This window comes from Alexandromys fortis, unplaced genomic scaffold, assembly GCF_014885135.2.
Source record: "Alexandromys fortis isolate MF-2015 unplaced genomic scaffold, M_Fortis_MF-2015_v1.1 scaffold_84, whole genome shotgun sequence".
NCBI classification, from domain to species: Eukaryota; Metazoa; Chordata; class Mammalia; order Rodentia; family Cricetidae; genus Alexandromys; species Alexandromys fortis.
The window spans coordinates 5,706,191-5,719,684 of NW_026068017.1; the positions used below are offsets into that span (position 1 = coordinate 5,706,191).

A 13,494-nucleotide genomic window follows, 5' to 3' on the forward strand; every position below is an offset into this window, starting at 1 on the left:
ACCAGGTCTTGCAAAACGTACTGGCAAATACCACTCTCCAGGAGCCACCTTACCTGGGTTTTGAGGCAGCAGATTCCCTGGCACACCCCACCCAGCTGGGTGTGCCTGGCTACTGCTGGTCTGGTCGAGTGATAGAACCTCCCAGGCAGCTTCCCCTCTACTGTCCCCTGCCCATGGGTGCACAGAAGTGAAGCAACTTGTCTGGGGTCACACTGCTAGCAATGCGCATTCAGTCAGAACAGAAGCGACTGTGTGCAGGCCTGGGCCAGTGTCTTCCTGAAAAAAGGGCTTTCAGTGTGGCTGAGCCAGGCCTCCATGGCTCTGGTTCAAAGTGCCCCACGAGTTGCCGGGGCTTCGTGCTGAGCAAGTCAAGAGGAGGTGAGAAAGCCAAACAGACTGTCAATGCTGCCTCTTCGGAGCCCCAAAGTGGGGGGCTCCAAGGAGACACTGTTTGTACAGATTTGGGGTTTCCCACAAGACTGGATGATGGAGCTCTACGGATTCTTACTCTTCCTTTGGATGGTCCATTAGCAACCAGCCTGCCCTGACAAATGTGTCCCAGGGCACACTGCATCCGGAAGCGTGGGCCTGCAGTCCAGCACAGCCCCTTTCTTCCCAATCCCATGCCCCTGACACAAGCCCACTCTTCTTTCCCTCTAGTCTGTTCATCGCAGTACACTTCATACCCTCTTGGCCATTTGCCACCTCCTGGCATACTGTGGCCCCGTCATCTTGCTGAGTCTGCTCCTAGGGCCTTCAGACCTTCAGGAACTCAAGACACACTGGCCAATCAGCAGACGACTTCGCCCCTGCCTGGCTTATATTCCAGTCTCTGCACAGTGGAAAGCAGTACTCGGGTCCCTGAGCTGTTGGCCACCGGGGCTTAGAGTGGTTTGTTGTGCTTGAGTGCACACCCAGTCCTCACAGCAGCCCTGTGGGGCATGGTGGGGCAGGGCATGGTTGTCCCCTTTTTCTAGGTGAGGCCACTGGCACAAAAAGGGAACTGCCCATGGCAACAGAGCTGGTAAATAGTGTGGCAATCCTTGGGCTGTTTGCAGTATGTTTCTTACTCTGTTTTCCATAACTTCCTGTTCACTGGTGGTGCAACAGGGCCCAGTAAGTAGGTCAGCCAAGCTGGGAGCTCAGGCAATGGGGTCTTGAGGTGACCATTTCACTGCTGGTCTGAAGCTCCCAGAGACCCTTTCTCTGCCACAGGTGTCCAACCTGCCTGCATTCTGGAGTGAGTCGGATGGAGTCAAGCAGGTGTCCAGACTTCTGGAGCCCAGGCCTCCCAGAACATCTGGCCTCCTTGGTCTCAGGGTCCCAGGAAAGGGCCTGCTCTAGGTGACACCGAGGCTTTCTTCCTGGTGTCCGACTCTGTTCAGAGAAGACTTTGCCAATTTAAGTCACAGGACTCCTCCACCCAGAGCCCCTAGCACAGCCTGGCTCCTCCTCACTGAAGCCAATGCCATGGCGAGTGCTATAGCATTAGTCTTAACTCTTCCTCCTTTTACCATGACAAATGAAGGCTAGCTGCCCATCTTGCTTTCCATACAGAGAGGAGAGACAGCATGCTGCCTGGGCCTCTGCACCCTTCTAATCAGAACCCAACCACCTGTGGGCCTGGTATATTTTTCAGTCAGTTCTACTTTTGGCTCACTCTCTGACATGCGTGTATACATGCCCTCATTTTGGACTTGCATGGCTGTCACAGCCAGTGGAGAAGCTGATAAAGGCAGCCCCCTCCTGCTTTTAACCACGCTTCCATCTGACTGCTCCTAGTCCAGTCTCGAAGGGTTTTTGGCTACTTAGAAAGGTGTCAAATTTGGCTTTTGTTGTTATTTTTTGAGACAGTGTCTCTCTCTCTCTCTCTCTCTCTCTCTCTCTCTCTCTCTCTCTCTGTCTGTCTGTCTGTCTGTCTGTCTCTTTCTCTCTGAAGCCTGGATTGGCCTCAAACTCAGGGAGCCACCTGCCTCTGACTCTTGAGTGCTGAGATTAAAGGTGTGCACCACCACACCCAGATTTTGTTATAGGAAGGCATCTACATTGAAGGATTAGTTTATCATCGTTGCAAAATGGAAAAGGGTGCACGTGCAGATATGAAGAAGGTCCAGAAACTCTTCAGAGCACAGCTAGCACTGCCAGGAGTCTGAGCTTTGTGGGCAATTAACCATGGCAGGCGGACAGAGTGGCTGTTCTCTACTTGACATGTCCACGTGGCTATTCCTTCTGCGTGCCTCTTGTCTCACTTCTGCTCTGCTATCTGGACACCCAGGCACACGGTCACCCACTTATTTCCACATGGGCTCATGACTTCCCCTTTGCAACCGGCCTCCAAAGTTACACACTACATATAACATGATATCCCTCAGGATGCCCAGCACACAGAGGGTGACTGGCATCCACTGGCAGCTGTGGGCGGTGACCACCTGAGGGACTTCTGGCTAGCAACAAATCACTGAAAGAAGAGAAGGGAGACAACTGGGCCAGTGGCTCTAGAAAGGTCTCCAGAGCCGTTCATCTCTGCTCCTCTACTGAAGCGACAGACACCAAGAGCCTGGAGCGGTGGAAAATTTATTGAGAGCAGGTGTTGTATACCAAAAGGGTGCTGGGCTTTCATTCATCATTGGCAGGTGTCACAGCGGGTGGTCCCTTTATTGCTATCAGTTGGTTGGCCACACTGCAACGACCACAATAGCCACAAGCAGCAATAAAATCACCATTATCATCCCTGCAAAAGAGAAGCAGAACATACCTCTTTTAATGAGCCACACCAGAAAAAAGCATCACACTCTTGAAGTACTTGGAGAGGGCAGTGGGCATAGCTCTGGCTTTCTAGGTCACTGGACACAGCAGGCGGGGCTCCAGGGGGCCTATAAACAGCCACTGCCCCCTTGAGAGCCGTGTCTGTGGTTCTGGTTGCAAGACAGAATCCTGGGAGGGCCAGGATCAGGCCTCAGCATTTGGCTCTCTTGTGCACACCAAGTTCCTAGCTCCAGCTTTTGAATCCCTCTTAGGTCACAAGCATGGTGGCTGTAGATGAAGGTCATCTTTGTCACACAATTTAACACTGCTGAAGCACCAATAAAGCACAATGCCTCATGGTTAATAGGTCACTTTTGGCTGTGGTCTATTTCTGTGCAACTTATGAATGGTTAGGATAGTTTATTTTTTAAAGCAGGATCTCATATGTCCCAGGCTGATTTTGAACTCACTTTGTAGCCAAGAATAACTTCAAACTTCTGATCTTTTTGTTGCCACCTTCCAAGTATTAGCATTACAGATGTGTGTCACCACATCTGGTCTGTGTGGTCCTGGAGATTGTAATCCATGGTCTTGTACATAGTAGGCAAGCTTCTGCCAACTATGAGCTGCACCCCCAGGCCACTTGGACATTTTTAAATGGTCACCAAAAGAGCTATGACATGCTGTCTGTGGCCTCTAACGCCTACATTATTTATTTGTGCTCTTGTAGGAGTTGGCCAACCCCTGTTGTGGTATTGGATTCTGGCAGTCAGTCTTCATGTCTTTCAGCTAGGGAGTTCCTTTCTCTCTTCCTTGTGAACTTGGCTATGCACAGCATATCTAGTGTGGGCTCTAGTGCACTGTGCAGCTACCATGTCGACATGTTTGCAGTAAGCAGGTATGCGCACATGTGTTAACACTGTCAATTTTGGGGGCTCAGGAGATTGTTATCTTTTCATTCATTTCCATCTGGGGAAGCACTTCCGGTAGCCTGAGTGCTCCCTGTGGGCAGAGTCCCATGCTGCCTTCATCTGCTTCCAGTGCAGCTTGTGACTGAAATTCTGCTCCTGGTTGGGGAGGGGCTACACCAGGCAGTATCAGAAGAAGGAAAAGACAGTGGGCATGATGCCTGTGGCCAGGCTGGCAGGGCCCATGGTGGGGCACAGTCTTAGGACTCCAAGGCCTGGAGTTCACCTGGGAAGAGGGACTGGTTTTGTGGAAATATGTAGTCAAGCCAGAGGGGGGCATGGCCACTCCAGCTCAGGCAGGCTCCCAGTGGCGAGACTCCAGAGGCTGCAATTGGCGGTGGTAGATCTGCCACGATAACCAATGGGTAGGAAGGAATATAGAAAGAGAACTGATTTTCAAGGCAGAAACACCCATGGATTTCAGTCTTATGCAACTACAGTAAGAGGCCTTGAGCCCCCAGCTGATCTGGAACAGTAAAATACCAGACTCAGCCTGCCTTGCTCCATACTCAGCCAGGTCCCCACAAAGCTGAGAGGGCCATCTTTTTGGAATGTGAATTCAGTCTGGCTGCCTGTGCTCAAAGCTGGCCTGTCATTCCAGCTGAGGTCCTGTGTCTCTAGCCTAGAAGGCTGGGCATCATCGGACTCCGCTGATCCTCCAGTTCCTTCGAGTAGCAGCCACCTGCCTCCTTCACTCCAACAGGCCACACCTGCCTGCTGGTTCTCTGTCCGCACTGGGGTCACTTCCTAGTGATCTCCTTGGTGACCTGCCATCACTGGTGCCTTCTACAGCTGCACATCTCTAGGTAGGACTTAGGAGTATCACTTTTGAGGTGCTAGCTCTTATCTGTGCCCTCCCTGGAAGGTGGGTGTTACAGAAGAGACTGCTCCTTCCCCTTCACCAATACAGAGCTGGCACAAAGAGGCACCGTACAAATGTAATAAATGAAGAAGCACACCGAATATCTGGAAGGGCAAGAGCAGACAGTAAGACACGAGGGGTGGTGAAGAGGGAGGAGGAAGCTGGGAAATGTGTCAAATAGGAAACTCAGAAGTGGTCATACCAACCAACAAATGTCATGGACCCGGAGACAATTTCTTGGGTTCTAGAGGTTTGAAGGGGACAGACAGTTTCAGCAGAAGGGATGGGGCCTATGAGAACTATTATCAGTATAGTTGTCTTTAAAGATGCTGACGTGTCTATCACAAAAACTGGGTTAGATACCTCAGTAGCATCATGATGGTGAACATACAAACATACACTTGTGCACACATGCATTCAGGCACACACACAAATGTATGCACACCTGCACAAGAAGGAAGTGTGCTTCCTTTTTGACACCTTAGATAGTAAGTTGACCGCATGTGATAAAGTCGGCGCTTGTCCAAAGGTGAAAAGGGAACTTCAACAGCAAAGATAAATAAGACTTTTATATTTTAAGCCATTTCAGGTAAAAACAGGCCCTTTGAGAGGTCATTTCAACAGGCTTAAGTAAACACAGCACTGAGTGGATCAAGGAAGCCATTTCTAGGTGAGAATAAACAGTGATAGGCACAGGCCAGCTACAGCTTTGGGACCCTTTGGGCCAAGGAGACTTGACTTAGGGACCTTATCACCACAACCGTGTCTCAAAGTGAGACCCCAACTACAGCACCTTTCTGGAGATGTCCCGGAAGTGTATCCTTTCAAAGCACCAGAGCTCAGCCCTGCTAATCACCAGGTTTAGGGCTCCGTAACACAGGTGTATTAACTGGCTCACGGCTCCACAATTAGTCATTTGCCTCTCTGTTCTATATCCAGGGAGCAGAGGTTCTGGGAGGCTGCGTGGGACTCCAGATGAGTCCGTTCTCAGCTTATGCTCTCAACCCCTTCTCGTGGCTGCTCACCCAGAGGTCCTAACACCCAGCAGAACACAGGGGACACCAGGCCCAGACTCTTGGGGCTGAAGAGCTAGGATACGATTTCTTTTCTTCATCTTCTCTTTGCACCCTCGCTCTACTTTTTATGGTGGAAAATTTTAAACACACACACAGCCAGGAACACGGACTGTCATGAACCCCAGGCTTTAACAAGGCCCAGTTCTCAGCCAGCCTGCTTCCTTCTGCACCTTCACCCGCCCCTGTGACCAGCAGTGTCCCTGGTCCAGCTTGTCTATAAACTTGCAATAAGAGTCACTGGAAGATGAGGCACCACCACATAACCAGCGAGCTTGACAGAGGCAGACCAGAGCCCCCACTTTCTGACACGGAAAGTGGGTCTAGGCTTGCAGGATGGCCTCTGGAACAATCTGAACATACCGAATCAAGTGTCAAAGACAGAAACTGGTTTGGTTTTTTTTTCCCCCTCCTAACAGTACTCAGGCCTCAGGGGTCTCACCATCCATCCCCAGCTAAGGAAATGTTTGACATTTCAGAACAGAACTGACAGGGGAACTCCTGGGAGCCTGCCAACTTCTAAACAATGAGCATTCGGGATTCGGGGCCCAGCCCGGCTCAGAACACCTGTGAGGCTCCGGCTTCGGGTCGCTTCCTCTGCATTTCACTCAGCTCCTGCCCCGGCACTGCAGGCACTCGGCCAGGCAAATGTTTGCTCCCAGAGTCCCTCCCAGGGGCAGGCACAAGGTGCCAAGGGTTACCAGAGCGGGGGGGGGGCACTGTCCATTTCCTTTGGTCAGTTTACCAGATGAATACCCAACGCTCAGGGTATTTACAAGTCCTGCACGTGGCAATCTAAAAAGATGTAAAAAACAAAAGCCCCTTTCAGACTGGGAAGGGACAGTAACAGTGTGGCTTTGGAACAGGGCATGTTTTCTGAAGATTGTTCATCTGAGTTAATGGCCCGTGCTTTTTCCAGTGAAACATGGAAACCGATGAGTTGATGCTGCCAATGCCCCCACGGTGGCCAAGAGTAGGTAACTGCTCTTCATGCTCACTGCATGCTCACTGCATGCTAACTGCATGCTAACTGCATGGGTGAGAAGAAACAGAAGATATGGAGGCCAGCTTTTCTAGGGAATGCCAGCCATTTTACCCTGGAGTTGCAGGGTAGTGTGGGAGGGAAACACACAGGATGGGGGAGAGGTGTGGAACTGGGAGGCAGCAGGGAAAGGCGAGGAGCCCTTGTCCAGAAGGTCTTTATATCCAGGCTTGTCCCAAGGAAAGCCATCTGGACGTCCTGATACTTGTTTTGAACCTGCTCTGCGTGCCACACTGTGACGAGTCGGGTCAGCAGGCCAGCCCCGCACAGCCACGCACCTGTGAGGATGGAACACCCATGACCAACGCCTGCAGTCCACGAGCCTCCCCCACAGTTGTGCTGTCAAAGGTGACATTTGCTTAAGTATTAGCCAGTTGGTTCTTGCAGTTCAAACATGGATTTTAAAAAATATTTTATTTTATTTTGGCAGCAGACTCCTGAGCCAAGGTGAGGATTGAGCAGGACAAAAGACAGACCCGGAATATTTGTTTTCAAAAGTTCATGTAAATGTCCCCTTGAATCCCAATACTAGGTAAATAAGCCAGGAAAAGAGAAGACTGTGGCGGGAAGATGAATGTGTTTGCTTTTTGCTGCTTGGATTAATCGACAGCTAGAAAAGGCAGCCTACGCGAATGCAGACTATGCACCTACCCTGTTCATGGCGTGGACACCAGTTTTCCCCCAACCAGTCCCACAGCTCAGTGGGCCAGGGAACCAGACACCGACGGGCAGAACAGAACAGCACCTCCCTACCCCTGGCCTCATCTTTCTTGATGATGCCACAGGTACACTTGTTAATTGCCTCAGTAATGTTTTCATTAGAACACCAGGCAAAAGGCAAACACCTCCCGAGTTTGGTTTTGTCTTGTCTGACAGCCAAACCATCACTTTGAGCTTTCCTCTCTGTTTCAGATAGGGCAGGATTATTCTCCATCTTCAGGACGTGTGCCTGTTAATGTACATGCCAGTACAAATGTGCAGGTCAGAGGACGACTTCAGGTGTCATTCTTCCTGAGCAAGCCACTTTCATTTCGTCTTGAGACGAGGTTTCTTGCTGGCATGGGACTGATCAGATACGCTAGGCTGGTTGGCCTGTGGGCCTCCCTAGTGAGCCCCTGGGATTCAGTTGCCTTTCCTGAGCCCTTCTCCCAGATGGTATGATCACAGGCATGCATTCTTTTGGACTCTGGGGTTCTAACTCACATTCTTGTGCTTGCAAGGTTTTACCAACTGAGTTATCTCTCAGCTCACCTCCACTGTCCTCATGAGCACCACGGTCTCTACCTGCTCCTTCTACCCATCGTCATCTTCTGCTTTCAACTGACTTCATGTCTTCCATGAAGGCTGCTCAGCCCCACATATCCGCCTCTCCTCGAGACCAAGAAACATCTACAAAGATGCATCTATACGAGGCCACTGTTGAGGAAGGACAGCCCTTTAACTGTCTTATGTTATGGATCCCCCCCCCCCCAACCTCCGCAGGTCATAGAATCTCCTCCGAAAAGAAAGATTAGGCGCAGTCTAATGGGGTAGAGGGGAACTGGTTTTATAATCAGGGACACAGGACTTCAAGTCTACCACTAAGTAGCTAAGATGCCCAAGGAAACTGTCTCAACTCTGAGTTTGGTTCTACCATTTGTAAAATGAGGCCAGAAGGCAATGGCATCACAGACACGTTATGAGGATCTGATAAGGACATGCAGTTTCCGGAACATAACCGGTTCTCAGTAAATGAGAAAACAGTGGGCATTCCTGTCTACCCACTGCCAAGAACAATGTATGGGAGATGCTCCATGTCTCTGAACGTCCCACAAGACAGCCTGTGTCAGAGTCACAGCAGAGTAACATGTCACTCATTCCAAGGAAGAGGAGCGAAGGCAGAGGAACACCTGGGTGGCATTTAGTAGAAACAGAGCCCAGTTTTCTAGCCAGGCCGGGCCACGATGATGGCGTCCAGGAAAGGTTGGAAGTTCACAGTGGAATATCTGGCAGCATCCGCCTCGGTTATTAGCTACAGGAAGGGCAGCTGTGCTGGTTGATGCCGGCTGGAGTCAAAGGCAGGCAGAGCTCAGCCAAGTGGATGCCAGGTGAGACAAACTGTGAAAAGCTGAACTGTAAAAGCCTCGGAGGAAGTGGAGGTCAGAGCTGGAGCACAGACTGAGGATGGAGTCACAACAGGAGAAGGAAAAGGTTAAAATAAACCGAAAGGGGACTTACTGTTAGCCTGTGGACAATTGGGGAGGAGGTACAGGGAGAAGGCCGTGGACTAGGAAGCCTGGGAGTTGTGGTTATTTGGGTATAAACAGAAGAATTACTAACACCAGGGACACTGAGAATGACAACAGCCACACAAGGAGACCAGAAGTCACATGTAAGAACAATCGGAAAATGTACCCATGCCTTTAATCCCAAAACTCGGGAGGCAGGGACAGGCAGATCTCTATTAAGATCAAGGCCAGCCTGGTCTACATAGTGAGTTCCAGGTCAGCTAGGGCTACAAAGTGAAACCCTGTCTAAAGAGAAAACACTGTTTTACAGTGCCTAAATCCTTCTACTCCCTCCACAGGGCAACCATTGCTGGAGAGTAGAATTGTACTTCTTAAGGGAACCCCTTGAAGGTTGCTCGCTGCCCAGCAGGCAGCCCCAAATCTCTGGGTGAGTGTGTCATGGAGCTGGGCTCAGCCAACAGGAGAGGGCAGCCTGGGAAAGAGGCACGACATGGCTTTGGGACATGCGAGTGACAAAGTGGCTCCTCAAAGGACCACACGGCAAGGCAAAAATTTGGTCAGCATATAGGACCTACCTTTGTTTTGCTTCTGATTGAAAACAAACACGGGGATTAAACAGCATTTAATCTTGGCTTTATTTTAGTGTTGTGCTGAGTGAAGGTAACAAACAGGCCCTGCCTTTAGGTGACAAAACTGACTGGGGAAGAGTTATGCAGAGGCAAGAAGACAGCCTGCAGATGTCCCCCTGGTCCCTCTGCAGCCTCTGCAGGCAAACTGCCCAGTCCCCTGTATACACAGCTTCCTTGGGATCAAGAGGGATGTACACTTATGTCCCAGGCTGTATGTGGTTTTGCTGGGATCCAAAGTCTGGCACACTGTGGGTGCCAATGGTGAGTTGCCTTTCAGAAGAGCGGCAGCCCCCTGAAGGCAAGAAGCGTGATTATTCCCCAGATGGTTCTTTAGAATGGCCAGGCCAGCATGACCCAGGGGTGTCTGGGCTAGACAGAGACACCTTGCCCTCTCTTCTGAAGGCCCAGTCCCACCTGGGAGAAGCCCCTAGTGCTGGCATCACAGTAGCCTGGCAGCCGTGTAGACAACAGTACAGAAAGCCCTGACAACAGGGAAGCAGAAGAAAAAGAGAAGGTGACAGCAGTTACAGAGACACATCTGGGGGCCAGAGGGAGCAACTGCTCTCAGCAGGAAGTGGGAAGCAAGGAGGCCACCTGAAGTGGGGGAGGGGGAAGGAGAACTGGCCTAGAAACAGGAAATTAAAAGGAATTAAGACAGTGAAGGAGGCAGGGCCAAGAAGCTGGAGGGCAGCCTAACAGCTTAGGGCAGGCTCTCTGGATCCAGGGCCCGCGCGCTCAGCCCAGCACCAGGTATCAGGTAGCTGTGGAGCAGAAGTCAGGGCCCTGGTCCATGAACTAGCCAGCAGTTGGTCAACAGAGACCCTGTGTGTGAACTCGCCTCACTGCACAAATCAGGTCACAAGAGGTGAGACTTGGTCAAGTGGTCCCAGTGTGGCACAAGAGCACTGCCAGAAGCCAGATGTGATTGATGGCACATGCTTGTGATGCTAACACTGTATTAGGGAGGCTGCAGAAGCCAGATGTGATGGCACATGCTTGTGATGCTAACACTGCGTTGGGGAGACTGAGGCAGAAGGGTCATGAATGTGAAGGTTATCTTGGGCTACATATGAGATTTTTAAAGTACTATCCAGAAAGGATTTACCTAGGAGAGTGCCATGTATCTACATCAGAACCTAACAACAAATGGTCACTGAGTGTCTACTACGTGCCAAGCCTCTTTACGGGTCTGCCAGTCTCAGGAGGGCAACAGGAAACCAACAGACCCCTGAAGAAACCAATCTCAATCCTACCCACCTCCCAAAAGGAAGCAAACTTTGCGATGATGGTATTCCCTAGAGGGAGTAAGCAAAACATGGTTGTTATAGTTGCTTCCTGCACGGAAAGTGCTGATGTTTCTAGGCCCTATCTGTGTTCTTAAAGCGTTGTTCACTTCCTGCCTCTGAAAGACACTCAGCACAGACTCACCGCAGTTCAACAGCAGAGTCCAATTGCAAATAGATAATCCTTCATATCGGCAATCAAAAGCAGCACACGAGGAGTTGTCAGGGCAATAATTTAAAGTCTATTCTCTGGCGCATCAATACTGCGAAGAAACATCCCCTGGCCGTGCTGCGTGTTACCCCCGGGAATGCAAATCTGTCTGGCAGGAATTCAACTGTCTTGGAAAAGCCAGGCAGGAACACTGTTACAGATATCTTGTTTTGACAATTCCCTCTGGACTGTGTGTCAAAAGATTTCTGGATGGTTCCAGCCAGGTTATGGATTCCCTATGACAAACTCCTTCATTTGTCCTGCTTAGACGAAGTTGGGTCACCTGGCATTAATTAGGGACACCTGGTAAGGTGACCCAAGGGCTCTGCGGCTGGTGTCCTAACTCAGGGCAGAAGCACTGCATTGTCACCCACCCAGCAGTGGTTAAAAAGTGGAGCACCTGGGCAGGGGGCCAAAGGTTCCGAGATCCATGGGAAGTTCCCTGAGCTCCAGACCCCAGGGCAGCACGTGAGAGTTGGCCTAGTGGCCTTGGATCTTCACCCTGAACCTGCTCTAAACCCAGCTGACACGATGGAGTCCTTGGGCTGCATCTCCTGACTCTGAATGCATCTGGTTCCAAATGGAAACTACAAGGACGGTGGCACCTTCCCCACCACCGACTCCTTCTTTCAGCCACATCCTATGATATAAGTGCTCTCTAATGGATGCTGTAGATGCTCTTTGGAAAAGTCGAGATGTAAAAAAGATACGCTCCAATTCTGAAGCAATAGGTACTGGGAGTAAGTATCAGGGCATTGCAGCTCAGCCTCTGTAAGTGAGGCCAACAAGAGTATGCTGGAGGAGCAGATTAATTGCTTAATCCCTCCTCCTCCAAGGCATCCATGCACGGGGACCCCTGAGTATCTGGTTCAGGTAGATCCCAAGCAACCACATGAAGTTCCTGCCATTACTGTGCTTTTAGCAAGCACCATATCCATTAACTTCATTAGGGCTGGGAGCTTTATATGCACCGTGTATATGCCTGAGCTGCTCAATAAATGTTTAAATAAACACATGATAAAGGGCCTCACTCCTGACATGGCTAGGGAGGCAAAAACTGCACTGCTAGTCTCTGAGAGTCTGTATCTTGGACCTACAGCAATGGATAGCGCAGCCCAGCAAACTGCTGCCTCATGACTTGGCAGGGGAGGCCAGGAAAGTGAGGCCACAAAGGCAAGTAGAAAACTGGATGAGGCAGAAGCTGCTGAGAACCAGGGAGAAAAGCACCTTCTTTCTTCCGGGTGGGGATCTAGGTGGCCGCTCAGAGCCACGTCTCCTCTCTTCAGGTCTGAGGGGCACACGGGGAGGAAATGCTAATACATTTTAGAAATTACCCATTCAACAGTGAGGTGTGGGAGCATTCCGCAGGTAACTCGGGGTGCCTTTCCACATGGCATCAGGAAATTTCCAACCTTAAACGTTAACAGCATGGAAGCTTAGAAAGAACACATTACGAGAGTCTCTTGGAATGAAGGGTGATGTAATGACAACTGGAAGCAGACAGGGAACTTATTATAGAATGAGCCAAAGGGAGAGCTGGAGAGTAAGGCCTCCTCAATGGGTCCCAGCACTTTCCAGGATGCGAGGAGTCAGGCAGGGCGCTGGTTCCCACTTGGTCTGTGGGGGACATGGGATCTCATATGAATCAGGAAGTGGTGTGCTGTTCCTGCTGGAGCTGCTATCCATCAAGTGACCCACTTCGAGTGCTCTGCGCCTAAATGAAAGCTATACTCCAGTTGATGGCTGCTTTTATTAGGAGCTGTTTCGCTTCACCACAGCACAGACGGAGAGCCGGGCTGCGGTGTGGCCACCAGCTGGTCTCCGAAACTGAGAAGACGCCAGGTTGAGGCTGAAGAAGTGAGATGAAATAACAGATTCAAGATGTCACCTTCTGTTAGGAAGATCTGGGGTGAGAGCACTTCTGGGAATGTTGGAATTGCTAGCACCATTTCCAGAGCTTCAGGTGAGAGACAGTCTGTCATCCTGCAGGCCACATCTGCCCCACCTAGTCTCTGCGGTCCTCTGGCCTCCAAGGTGACACGAATTACACAGGGAACCATGGACCATGGTGGCGAGGACATAAGAAAGACAACTGTTAAGGGCTATGGGAGAAAAGAAAAGTAAAGGCTGGCAAGAGAGAAGCCAGACATCTTTCACGTTAAGAACCTAACCTTTTCTCAAGTAACTAGAATGTAAGTCTTAACTACTTATTGTGGCCGTGACTTGTTCCCATCATGGAAGGAGAAAAACTCAAAAGGTCACTGTAGTTTTCAACTGGTCACCATCAGGCTATCCGAGCTCTCTTGTCCGTCACCTTCATGCATGGTACACAGCCCACTGGTGCAACAGAATGAGAGGCCCATGGCAGGTGCACATGTGCAGATGCCAGGGCTCCGCTCCCTCTTTGCACAGAGGCAGCAGGGGAGATGAGCGAGCCCCCACCCCCGACAAGT

General features: G+C 50.6%; 2 protein-coding genes across 2 annotated transcripts in view; one reads left to right on the top strand and one right to left on the bottom strand.

The window, feature by feature from the left end:
* The window catches only part of Ntn1 (netrin 1), a 219,147-nt gene that overhangs the window by 182,676 nt on the left and 22,977 nt on the right, over positions 1-13,494 (top strand). The window lies entirely within an intron of this gene.
* Positions 2,557-13,494, bottom strand: part of Stx8 (syntaxin 8) — a 248,920-nt gene continuing 237,982 nt past the window's right edge. The window contains exon 8 of the mRNA XM_050162791.1: positions 2,557-2,731. Within this exon, the coding sequence (XP_050018748.1) occupies positions 2,664-2,731 (68 nt within the window). The 3' untranslated portion in view covers positions 2,557-2,663. The remainder of the gene's footprint in view (positions 2,732-13,494) is intronic.